Raw genomic sequence first — 13,024 nt, 5'->3', positions numbered from 1 at the left:
ACCACCATGCAGCATCGAAGGCTCCTTGTACATCGAGTGAGATCAGTAGTACGTCTTTTTTTTTGCTGCAGACTGTCTTCTATGAACTGTTTAATCTCCATAATTGCGCCTACTGTGCTGGACTAAGGTCTAAATGCATATTGATTGCTGCTTAATAGGTTTCTTGAGTAGACGTAGTGCATTATTCGGTTTATTAGAAGTTTTTCTAGTACCTTACCAGCAATGTTTATGAGACTGATTGGTCTGTATTTGCTAATTTTGTCAGATTTTTCTTTTTCTGGTTTGATTATGGGTATAAGTTTTGAGCGTTTCCATATTGAAGGAAATTGTCTTCTTTATAGGCATTTGTTGTAAACTGTCGTTATGAATTTGGGGAACTCGAGAAACGCTGTTAGGATTATATCGCTGGTTATTCCATCTTCTCCAGGAGTTTTTCTTGGATCCATTGATCTTAATACTGACTTGAATTCATTAGTTGCAAATCAGTCGTCATCAGGAGTGTCAATGTCTGTTTCCATTCTTTGTCTGTAAGTTTTGTGGATTTCTTCATCTGTTGATTCATCATCATCGGGAATCAACTCCTCTATCATAATAACTGCAGTTCCTGCTAAGCTTTTAGTGTAGGCACAATCTGTTTTCTTGATAGCTGATAATATAGGTGTTGTCTTATTCTTGCTTGCTGCTAATTTATATATGCAATTCCAAGGATTCGATACGGTTGAAACTGTACAGAATTTTTTACATGATTCTGTTTTCCCATTTGTAATTTTGGACTGATAGCTGTATTTGGCTTTATAGTAGTTCTGTCTTCTGCTCTCTCTTAAATCTTGATTATTGTATGTTCTTTGGTATAGTCGTCTGAGTGTGTCAACACATTTTCTTAGGACTGTTGGTTCGTCGTTCCACCAAAGGTACTGATTTTCTTCCATCGATGTTTAGCTTCTTGATTGTTGTGTGTGTTTGATCACTGAATTTTATCAGACTTGATGAAAGTGCAGAAGCAAGGAAGTCTATATCGGTTTGTGCTGATGCCCAGATGGCTAGGTTTTTGTCTAAGCTGAGCTGCTGTTCGCATTCAAGTGATGTTCTGAGATTAGGAGTGAAAATTCTCTTCTTAATGCTTTTATAAATATCTCTAGGTTGGTTTTATTGGTGAAGTACTTGATGTTAATGCGATGATTTGTGTTGTCTATTCAGTTTGAATTTTTGTTACTGATGATGAAACTTATTATGCAATGGTTAGAACAGCTTTCCTCTTCTTCATATTTCCATTCGAAAACCCAGGGTAAAATAGCATTGTTTGCCATTGTTAGATCAATGAAGCTGCTTCCTCTGGTATTTTCAAATGATGGAGTGTTACAGCTATCATTTAATATGTGTAGAGAATTTGATGCTATGAACTTTTCCCAATTTTTACCTCTATGGGCGTTGCTATCTATTCCTAGAATTAGGCCATGGGTGATAGTAAAATCCACAATGTTGCCCATTTTTTGTAGGTCGTATTTTATGTCGGCGTGATATTTTAGATACATACTTGCAACAAAAGTTTTAATTCCTCTGTATGTAATTTCGATAAGTACCGAGAGTCCTTGTTGCTGTGCTGAGAAATTAATATTGCCTCGACTTCAGATTTGATGACTAGTATTGCAACTCTGTTTCTTTCTGATCTTTTTGAAAATATTTTATAATTACTTGGAAAGCCGCATGTTTTGTTGTTGTAGGGTTCTTGTATTAATGGTAGTCCTATATTTTTTCTATTTATGAGTTCTGTTAAGTTATTTACAGCCTTTATAGAGCCGTTGAAGATTTATTTGAATGCATGCCAGGGAAGTAGTGCTGTTTCTGCTGGCTTTATTATTACTTTCCATAATTTGTTTTGAATTTTGAGCTGGCTATAGTAGTTGTATGTCAGGCAGTCTTTGCTTAGTGCCATGTGTTTGCAGTCGTTTTTGGTTTTGGCAGTTTATGCAGTTCATCTCAGACTTATTTTGTGGGCACTCACTGAACTTATGTTCTTTAGAGCAGAATGGACAGATAATTCCCCCCCCCTCCCCGCAGTCTTGTGTGTGATGGTGGAATTTCTTCCAGTTAAAGCACATTAGAATGTTTACATAGTCTGCACAATGGCAAATTCTCCACAGCATTTTGACACCAGTTTTTAGTAATTTGGTACTCACTGTTGGATTGACTTCAATAATTAAGTTTCTCTTGTTCGTTTTTTTATTTATCATGATAAATTTCTATGTCATCTTTGTATCGGTTCTGAAAAGTTCTTCATTCTGCATGCGGACTGAGTCAATTGCATTGTTTGAATCAATTTCACTGGGAATATCATTTATAATTAATCTTGGAAAATATTTCTTGCTGGGATTTGCTACTAACATGTCTTTGCATTCCTTCATGATTTCATTATGTAGCAAGTCTATGTCGGTCTTTTCTTTGGTTGAGCTTTCGGTTTTACTATTAGTTTACATCATGGATTGTTTTCAAATTCGCCTTTGTTTTTATCATTGTTTTTAATGATTTGCAAGTATAGCTGATTAGGCTGAGCTAAGTTAACCTGTTCCTGGTTGTTTGTGGGAGTCTGTAGTTATATTGATACTTTACTTTCTTTTTTCATTTTATTGAAAACCTTTGTTAGTTCACTCACTGCAGTTAGTATGTCCTTTTTTAAATCGTTTCTTAAATTACTGCTCTTTTGGCAACGTTATGCAGCAAATCTAGGGCTTTTTCGAACTCTAATTCAATCCATCTGCCATCTTAATGTTACTTAAAATTGTTTGCTATAGCTTTTTATTGAACTGCTATGCTTTCTAAGATACAAAGTTTAAGATGGTGTACTTACAGTTTTCTTGCTTGTTCCTAGAAGTGATGCTTCCATTGAATTAGGCTTCAGAGGATTGTTTCTTGTGTCCTTTGTACCTCCCAGTGGCAGCAGTTGGGAGGGGAAGGTGTTAGCCCTTGCTATAGCAGCTCATCCTATTATGACCGGGATGCTGTCTTTGAGGTAGCTGAATAATAGATAGTTTGACCAGCAGTATTCAGTTCATAAAGATAGAATAACATTTCACTCATATGCTTAGAACTATGAAACTATAGAGTAAATTACTCACTGTTGATAGAGCACTGTACAAGCTATCAGTTGACACTAGATACATCCAGTTTTTCTGTTCGATACCGCACAAAATCAAGGTAAAAGCAGGAGCGATTTCAGGCACGTCTGTTTGCATCCAAGCCTACTCTGTGTGTCTGCGTGTGCGAGTTGCATGGTCATGAAGTTCTTCATGTGCAAACTTTATTTACTTACACGTGAATAAAGGATAAAACCAAGAATATAACTTATTTCTTGGCATCTTTAATTTTACCTTTACTAGTAGTAAAGGCAATTCTTAGCATGCAATAAGCACTGTAATTTCATTTATAAACTACTCTTTGCATGTTTAGATATAATATGGATGAAAATAATAATATGATTTGCTGTCTATTACAGCCAGCTCTCACTTATAGGTTTGTGAGAAGAGTTTGTTATAATGGATAATTTGTTATACTGAATTTCCTTTAGAATACTATTATGCCTATAGGATTTGGCTGGGGCTTTTTTCTGTAATTTATTATTAGTGAGTGAATTTGTTATAACGGTATTTGCTATAGTGAGAGTAAACTGTAATATACACTCAATCAGCCAAAAAACTTTCCAGCAATGAGCATTTGAAACAAGATTTCCTTACTTGTTGCTGATTTTGAAGCATTTGGTAAAATTGTTGTATCACCAGGCAATGTTCCAACTACAACACCGGTTCTAGAATCAACAAGAACTTTGTATGATAAAGAGGATGCTGCTGAATTTTGCTGTGTTTGAGCAGGTGCAGTTGAAGGTGCTAAAGTAGACTGATAAGACATTTAAATTAGATAAAGTTACTTATATAAAAGCTAACAGAAAAAAACTACTAACATATTGATGAATAAGCTATGAAGCAATATCAATATAATCTAAAATAAATTTAATCTCAATAAGACTGTGAAAATTCTAATTCAATTGCAGAATAATATTATAAATTATTATATTAACAAATTCAGTTCATTCTAATATCTGGAGTTAGTTCGTTTCTACTTTTTAAATTTCATAATTGACATGGTAACTTTTCACTTAAAATAACTATGTTGTATTTTCTATTTGAACACATAACATAGAATATTCCCACTATGACACTGTTAGATTAGTTTTAAAAGTCAGACTCATTAGATGGCCTGACATCAAACAAAATGCATTATATTCTAGTGTTAACTATTAAGTTGAATAAAAGAAATACCTACACTATGACAGTGATGGATATGATTAATGTTGTAAAGGTAAATGACAGAAAATCACACAGAACTATTCTGCAAACTGGAATAAATGGGAGGATGAATATGAAGCTGGTGACAAAGATAAGAAGGTGATTGATACAGACATCCAAGTGCAGTATATGGCAGAAATCCAAGAGTGCAAGTGAATAGCACCTGTGCCACAGGAGGTGGAATATCCAGTTGCTTGCTGATGATGCAGAACAATAGGTAAAAGTAATGTAGAGATCCTGTGGGATGATTTAAATAGACTGACAATAAAGGCACAAAAAAAAATGGTTGCATGTTTGGTATGGCAAAATGTAACGTTATACACTCACCAGAACCACACTGGCAGGAAATTCACAAGATTAGGAATTTGAAGGTGATGATGGAGAAGAATTTGGAGTTCAGAGGGCTTAATGCAAAAAAAAAAAAGGGGATTTAGTAAATTAAACTCCTTTAGCAATTACTAAACTATCATGTATATAAAAATTTCTTCAGTTTTGGAGAACAATGGAATTCTGGAAATCTAGAATTTGATTAATGACATGAAGACTAGATATTTTGCTTGGAGATTGATGAATGAGTTTAGGAAGAAATTTCAATTGATCTTGTCTTCCCTCAGTAGTGTGCAATGATTAAGTAACTTAGATTATTTTAAACCTAATTAATGTTCTGATGGAATAGTTAATTCTATTTGCATAATACATTAATGCTTTCAATTTCATTAATGCATTCTCCTAGCCAGTTTGACTGTCTTGTGGGATTTAAAAAATATAAAAAAAATCCAAGTTTCCCCACAAGCAAAAAACCTTGCTGCCTCTATACGAGACCAACTAATTCACCTTCAGTTGAAAAGCCTTGATAAACATTCTTTGCTTGCATCATCTATGGGATTAAAACCTACTTTTACCAACCAAAGGGTATGGTCAAAACTGAATGAGCTGTGGAGGCTCTTTAAGAAGAGATGATAGGTATTGTGTGAATCTCCCAATGAGTCTCTGGAATTCATGGAGATTCCCCCCTCCATATAATAATAATATTTTGCTATTCCCACATAATTACATGAACTCAATGATTTCCAAACCATTTTATATACACCGGGGAACTGAAGATGGTTATGAACTTGTTTTGGGTGGCTTCGAACTGACCTTAGTTTTGGAAGAGTTGAAAAACACGTTTTTATATTAAATTTTTTCAAAATTCTTCCTAGTTTCCGGGAGAGCGAGCTGATGTATGGTAAAGAAATATAACCCTTGGGGTTATTAGGGATCTCTGTGTTGTTTCGAGGGCACTGGTATAGTTTCCTCTTAATGTTTTTTGGAAGAATATCCATTATTTAAGAAAGTTTTCTTTCTAGATATTTTAGTTCATTTTTTAGTTCTTCTTCATTGGATAATACTGATTTACCATCGAGATTGAAGAAAATGGTTCCCTTTCATTTCCAGACATGAAGCTTACTATCTGATACTTTAAGGATCTCAATCTTCAGGAAATCAACACACACGGATAGATACCTATCCGTGCATCCTCACATCACTATCCCGTACAAAGTTAGATATCATAGACTGAGAGGTCGATCCTCCTATGGCTAGAGGAACATCAGCGAGACCTTTCATACAACAGAATCAGGGCAAGCACACTCTCAAGTCACATCTTATATTCAGTGAACACAAACGATGAAGGCCACCAATATGGAGTAGATTGGAACGCAACATCAGACATTTATATTTGTCACGATGAAGTAGAACGGCACATAGTTGAATCCAAAGAAATTGTCCTAGACCCTTCTCACATCAACAGCAACCTCAGTTATAGTCTTCCTGACTCACATAGTTCTGCCATTAGATACTGGCATACATGTGAACTCATATGCTCGCATTTGCACAACAATAGAACTACGGAACAGACTATAACGACAATTCAAACTTAACTTTAGTCTACAGGTCTGTTATTATAATGGCACAGTGTTTTTATGAGTTTTTTTAAATTTGCTTTAAGTGTTACCACACCTGAAGAAGTCGTTTTGATGAAACATGTTGTATGTTAAATTAACTTATCTATTTTCTCAGTTTCAGTCAGTCAAAAAAAAAAAAGACAAACATAACTAATCACTGAGTAAATGTAACTAATGATCAACACACACACACACACACACACACACACACTCTATATATAGAAAAAGTTAAACCGAAATTTGAAATATTTTTATGTCACGTTTTTTGTCTCTTCATTGTTTTGAAATGTCCAACAACGTGTTTGCCTTCATGAGACAAAAACATTGTTGTCACATTGTTATCTCATGCCTCGAGTCATCAGAATTGAAGGAGAATCGGTTTACCAGCCCAGAACTCAGGGGGGGGCAGAGGCCCCCTAGTGTGTGTGTGTGTGTGTATCCACACAGAGAGGGGGGGAGTGTGTGTGTGTGTGTAGAAAATTAATCAAACTGACATTTCTAAAATAAGGTTTTTAATAGATTTACTTTCATTACTTCTAAGGCTCTCCCCCGTAAACTTGTTATAATATTTCTAACATAATTTAAATCACCTTATAAAACCATAATTTAGCAATGTTTTTCATTATGTCGATATTTTTGGGTTATGCTTATATTACAATCATCTCTATAGCAAACACCATTAGAATAAACTACCAAAAATTCCCAAATAAATGTACAATGCTATTATAAAGAAAATGAACTGTAGCAACCACTCATCATAACAAACTATTCCTGTAGTCCAGCATAAATTTGCTATAATAAGACTTGACTATATAATTACTTGAATTAAAAAAAAAAAAAATTTGAACTGGGAAAAAAAAGTGCTGAAATGTTGAAAGAACAGGAAGTTATTTAAATTACATAAACAATAATCACATTTTAAAGTCAAAAAATGTACTTAAATTTCAGAATTCAGATGTCTTCTATACTGCAAAATATTTTTTAAATGCAATTTGCAGGTTGTACTCTCCATTACAACAAAATCAGTGATAATTGACAAAACATTTGTAATGACTAGGCATTCCTCAATAGACGCAATAAGCAAGATTAATATACAAAAAACTATTTGCAACATAAAAACATGAAATAAAAATTGGCACTACATAAATAAAACTATTAAACTGAACTCCTCATCTCAGTTTTTTTTTTACTCTTCAACTAAAAATTCTCGCTCATGATGAACAAGCAGACAAGTGTATTTTTCAAAGTCCTGAATATATGAATGGATTTGGCGAAAGTAAATTTGGAGAGACTTTACTAGAAGGGAGTGTAATGAAGGGAATGTGATATGAAAGCGCAGGAGAGTGGGATGGATGAGACCACAGAAGTGTTCTTAAATGTGGGGGGGGGGGTGCAAGAGATGAGAATGAGAGAAAAGGAACACAAGATGGTATAAGGAGAATGGATGCCAGAAGTCGTAATGTGAGGGTAGTTAATACAGAAATGGGATGGCCTGGAATGCAAGAAGAGTATGTGAATATGGGAAAGAAAAAAAAAAAAAAAAAAAAAATATATATATATAAATAAAAATATGGATGCGATGACAAGGGACCTAGGGTAGGTGTTGTAAAGTCATAACTGACAGGATTATTGTCTGGTTGCAGGCCTAAAAATTACTGTTTGTTTATAAATGCAAGGAGTATTAGAAATAAAGGGGATGAAACTATGGTATGGATTTAGTTCATTCACCTGAAAATTAATAGAATGAGTGAAACATAGCTGGATGAAACATACTATCCTGATGTGAATAGAGATAGACGGATATGATGTTTCTTGTAAAGATAGGAAGGGCAGAAGGGAAGGAGATGCTGTTAATGACAACTGGGGATTTATGCCTGCAGAAGGTGGAAATGCAGGGGAAGGTGGTGATAGTAGTGTTGAGTGGAGGTAGAGACACTGAGTTTGATATTACATAGTTGTACTACTCGATGTTACTATATATGTTCCCATCTGGGAATGTGAAGGCTGGCAATAAAAGAAATGCATAAGCAAATTGGCTTGGCAAACAAGAAAAAAAGTTATTTTTATGGGTGATTTTACTTACAACAACAAAGACTTAAACATGTAGACAGACAATAACAAAGATAACAACAGCAAAACCAATAACAAAGGCTAAAATAAAGGGATGGCATCTCTAAGAGAAAGAAATATGAATTCAAATTTTTGAGGGACAACTATGTTTGCAATATGTAAGGAAATGTACACATTGACAGTCTTAAATCTGATCATATCATCATAGGACGTGATTACAAATGGGATGCTGAATCTCTCTCCAGTTAGTGAGAATGACATAAGGGTGTTGCATGGATGGTGACCAGCCATATCAGGACTTCTATAAAGAAAAAACATGTGGAACTATAAGATAAGTGATTCCGAGAACAGCAACTTGGAGGTATAACATTTTTTTTTTCACTGTATATATATATATATATATATATATATATATTGATTCCATACACAAGAGGTGGAAACACCTATAGGCACATCCGTGCCTATAGGTGTGTGGGAAGCAAAAGAAAATCAATAGTGACTAGTCAAGAATATCTAAATGTATTCCAAAAGTCAGGAGGTTCAAATGGAAGGATGTACAAAATGTACAAATGGAAAGATTAAAATGAAATTTGAAAGAAAGCATTATGGAGACAGCATAAGGTGAATAACGGTAACAGCTGCATGAGGAATATAAAGAATGAACTAGGAAGGTGACACAGTTGGTAAAGAGAGAAAATGCTGTATGAATAACAATTAGTCAAACTAAGAAATATCCAGAGTGAGTGTTTGTAATATCTGGATAATATCAGAAAGAATGATTATGATATTAATTGGTAACCACAAAAGAGGAGGATTGAGTTAAGTTATTTAATGAACACTTCAAGATATTTCATCATCATAAATAGGGCATTATGCAGAGCCTAAGTGCATTGGAAACATGAGATGGAAACTAAGGTGAGTGGGCAGAAATTAAGTCAACTGAAGTAATAAAGCAGTAGACTAGTGAATGTCTAGTTAATAGTAACAGTAACACACTTGTTCCATTAGAATGAGTTTGATATTTTCCTTAAACACAACTGCTAAAAAAAATTTAGAGTTCAAATATCAACAAATAAAATCATGGCTTCAGATAGATTATCTCCAGTCAGAAGTAAAATCATGATTGAAAATAAAATTGTAGAACAAATTAAATGTTTTAAATACTGCTGATACACTATATCATATATAAAAGAAGCTGACATTAATACCAAAATTTCAAACTTCCTAAAATCAATAATATTTTCAAATCTAAACAAGTTAAAAGTATAAAGAATAAGATCTGGCAAAAATTATGAACCAGAAAAACTGCAGAATAAAAAACAAATAGTGGAGAACTGAAATTCCAATGGAGGACATAGCATGCTATACTCTCGGGGACAAAAAACTAAAAATAAGCAAAGAACTAAAAGTTGACACAGTATTGGAAGACAATACACAAACCCATCATCATCAAATTCCTGATGTGTACCCTCAAGGAGATTTACAGAATATGATAGCACTACTTGAAAAATTTACATCACCACTGACTCCTATCTACAATTTTCCTCCAAATCAATCTGTTACCTGTCAAGATTCCAACATCATCAGAATTTATATTTCTGCCTTCTAAGGCAATTTTTGCTGTATCAATCCACTTATATCTTGGTCTTCCTCTGGGACTTTTCCCTGCTAACCTGGAAGAGAACACTTGGTTTGCTAATATTTCCTCTTCCATTCTGTTTAAGTGACCATACCACCTGAGATTAGCTCTACTAACACATTCCCGGATACTAACAGTATCAAATTCTTTCCTAATATTCTCATTTTTAATATGATATTGCCATAGATGCCATCTGTTCATGCCCCTAATCTTTCTAAGGACTCTCATATCTGCAGTTTCTAGTCTTTGGTCAAGTGTTTTAAGTCAAGTTAAAATTGGCTTGAACATTGTGTTGTATACAGATAATTTAGTATTTTGACTAATTTCTCTCTTATTCCATATAAATTTATTCAGTTGATTTCCTGCCATACCAGCTTTATTGATTCTATTGTCTATTTCCATATTTAATTTACGATTTTCACTAAAAATCATGTTTAAGTAGCTGAAAAGTTTTACTTTTTCTATAGTAAAACCATTCACAATGCAGTTGATATTTTCAATGCTACTGCCTATTTTCATTGTCTTGTTATTGCTGAGCTTCATACCAAATCTATTACAACAGTTATTCAATTTAGTTACGGAATCTTACAGATTTGTACTGGATTTATTTAGAAGTATAACATATACATAAAGTAAAGAGCTGAGATTAACATTTCCAATTTTGATATCAGATTTAATACCATTTCCTTCATATTGCGATCCATACAGATAATGAATAAAAGATGGGATAATGTACTGTACATTATGTACATGCTTGTCTGACACCAGATTTAACATAGAACTATCTTCCTGAACTTCCTTCAATTCCAACTTACAACTCAAATAAAGTATTGCTTGATATAATGCTCCGTTGACACCATATAACTGTAGCTTATTGAATAGCTTCTCTCTTAGCACCTTGTCATATGCCTTTTCCAGATCAACAAAACTTAAATACAGATCTTTGTTATATTCCCATGATTTCTCAACTATTTGTAATAAAGTGAAAATCTGATTCTAACAGCCTCTATTTGGCCTGAATCCAGGTTGTTCTTCACCAAGCATTCCTTCCATAATCCTTCTCAACCATCTCTAAAGTATAATTGCATAAATCTCACCAGGAACACTCAGTAGGGAAATACCTTTATGATTCTCACATTCAATTTTATTTCCCCTTTTTATATATGGGTACTATGAGAGCTCTACTCCAATCATCTGGAATTTGTCCCTCTGAACTATGCAGTGCAGCCACTGCAAGACTGATACCTCCATACTTCAGCATTGCTGGTCAAATATCATCTATACCTGCTGCCCTTCTACATTTGGCTTTTGATGGTTTTATCTACGTTAAGTATGAATATATATTCCTGATTGCATGCCTGTTGAGTGTTTTTTACCACTATGCTGTCATCACTGCTTGTTTCATTTAGCAATTTTTCAAAGTAATTACTCTGCACATCAACAATATCTTTTTCTCCAGTTTTCATTTTTGAGCTATTTCAAAGTCTTCCCGAGACTTTGAAATAGCTCAAAATACAGTGTTTAGCATTCTTCTTTTCCTTCACTGCCTCATTAACTTCCTGTGTCCACCATGGAGTTCTGATTTTTCTATCCTTGCAGACAACCTCACCACATACCTCTCTGGCTGAATCAATCAGGGTTTTCTTCAAGGCTTGCCACTGAATCTCCAAGGTTTGGTTCCTGTTCTCAAACTCTTTCATTTTTTCTTTAATCATGTTTGTGTATTTTAGTCTACAGTTCACATCTGAGAGCTGCTCAACTTTTATTTCCTTTAAACCTTTCTTACATATTCTTCTTTTCAATATGAAATTCAATTTTATCCTGCTCAAGACTAAATGGTGATCACTTCCAATTTCAAATCCTCTGTACACTCTAGTGTCATGCAGTAGAGAGAAAACATCAACAATAACGTAGTCAATGAGACTTTTCTTATTCCTTGCCTCTTCTCTCTGTGTGAATTTGTGCAAAATTTTATGTTGGAACATTGTGTTAATAATAACCAGTCCATGTCCTAAGCAGAAATCCAACAGATATTTGCCATTATTATTAGCTTTGCTCTTTTCTCCAAATTTTCCCAATATATTTTTATATTTTTGACAATCATTTCCTACTCTGCTATTTAGATCCCCAGCTAGGACCAAATTTTCCTTTTTCATTGTGTCAGTTGTTTTCTATAAGCCTCAAAAAATTTCTTTGCTTCAACCTTAGTAGAAGCTTCTGTGGGACTATAGGCGCACATAAGTCTCACTGTCCAGTTCCCATTCTCATATTTGCCCACATCACCGTACTTGAGATTGCCTGCCATTCAAGAAGATTAGCCTCGTATTTAGTGTTGAATACTATGTCTACTACTTCATTTGATTGTCATTGCCTAAATATAACATTTTGTATTTATTGATCAGAAAGATCTCACCAGTTTTTGCTTTTTTTGTTTCAGTCACCCCATTATGTCAATCTGGTACTTATCCAATTCTTCAGTTAGCTCCATTTCTTTGCCATTCAGGCTTCTTATGTTGATAGTACCGATCTTGAACTCTGGTGATGTTGAGTTGGGGTAGGTTTTAGGATTTGTTTCAGTAGCTGACTTTTCACAGTTTGCCCTGGTTCCCTGGCGAAAACAACGGGAGGCCTTGTTTAACCGGGCGATGCCCCAGCTGGCATGAAATTCTGTCATGTTGCACCATTATTTTTTATTTTGGTTTAAGCAAATAAGAATAAAATTTGGTCGGCTAAATCCCAAATTGCCAGCTCATCCTCGTTCATTCAGTATTCAGATAGATATCTAACAGGGTGCAAGACGAGAAGGTTAGGATTACACATTAGGTTAGAAGTCCTGGTCAGTTCTCTGCATTTCTTTAAAGGCTATGTGGAGGTCTCTTCTCAGTTATACAGCTTTGACCCTTAAGCATTCCCTTCACAAACTCATATAGAAAGAAATGGATCGAACATACTGAAAAAATGGACAGTTCAGGACTACACAAAAAGATACTTCAAAACTCCTCAGTTGGAGGACACAGAAGTCAGTGACAACC

The 13,024-nt window shown here is 34.4% G+C and overlaps 1 protein-coding gene across 2 annotated transcripts in view; it reads right to left on the bottom strand.

Annotated features, from left to right (window-relative positions):
• The window catches only part of row (zinc finger domain-containing protein relative of woc), a 249,864-nt gene that overhangs the window by 176,935 nt on the left and 59,905 nt on the right, over positions 1-13,024 (bottom strand). For both annotated transcript variants that reach the window (XM_090404758.1, XM_090404759.1), the window contains one exon: positions 3,729-3,888. In XM_090404758.1, coding sequence (XP_090260884.1) covers positions 3,729-3,888 — 160 coding nt within the window. The remainder of the gene's footprint in view (positions 1-3,728; positions 3,889-13,024) is intronic.

The sequence above is a fragment of the Typopeltis vanoorti genome, chromosome 15 (genome assembly GCF_054136105.1).
Source record: "Typopeltis vanoorti isolate ZY-2024b chromosome 15, IOZ_Tvanoo_1.0, whole genome shotgun sequence".
NCBI classification, from domain to species: Eukaryota; Metazoa; Arthropoda; class Arachnida; order Uropygi; family Thelyphonidae; genus Typopeltis; species Typopeltis vanoorti.
The sequence above is the reverse complement of the archived record's forward strand: the minus strand, read 5'-3'. Positions and strand labels throughout refer to the sequence as shown.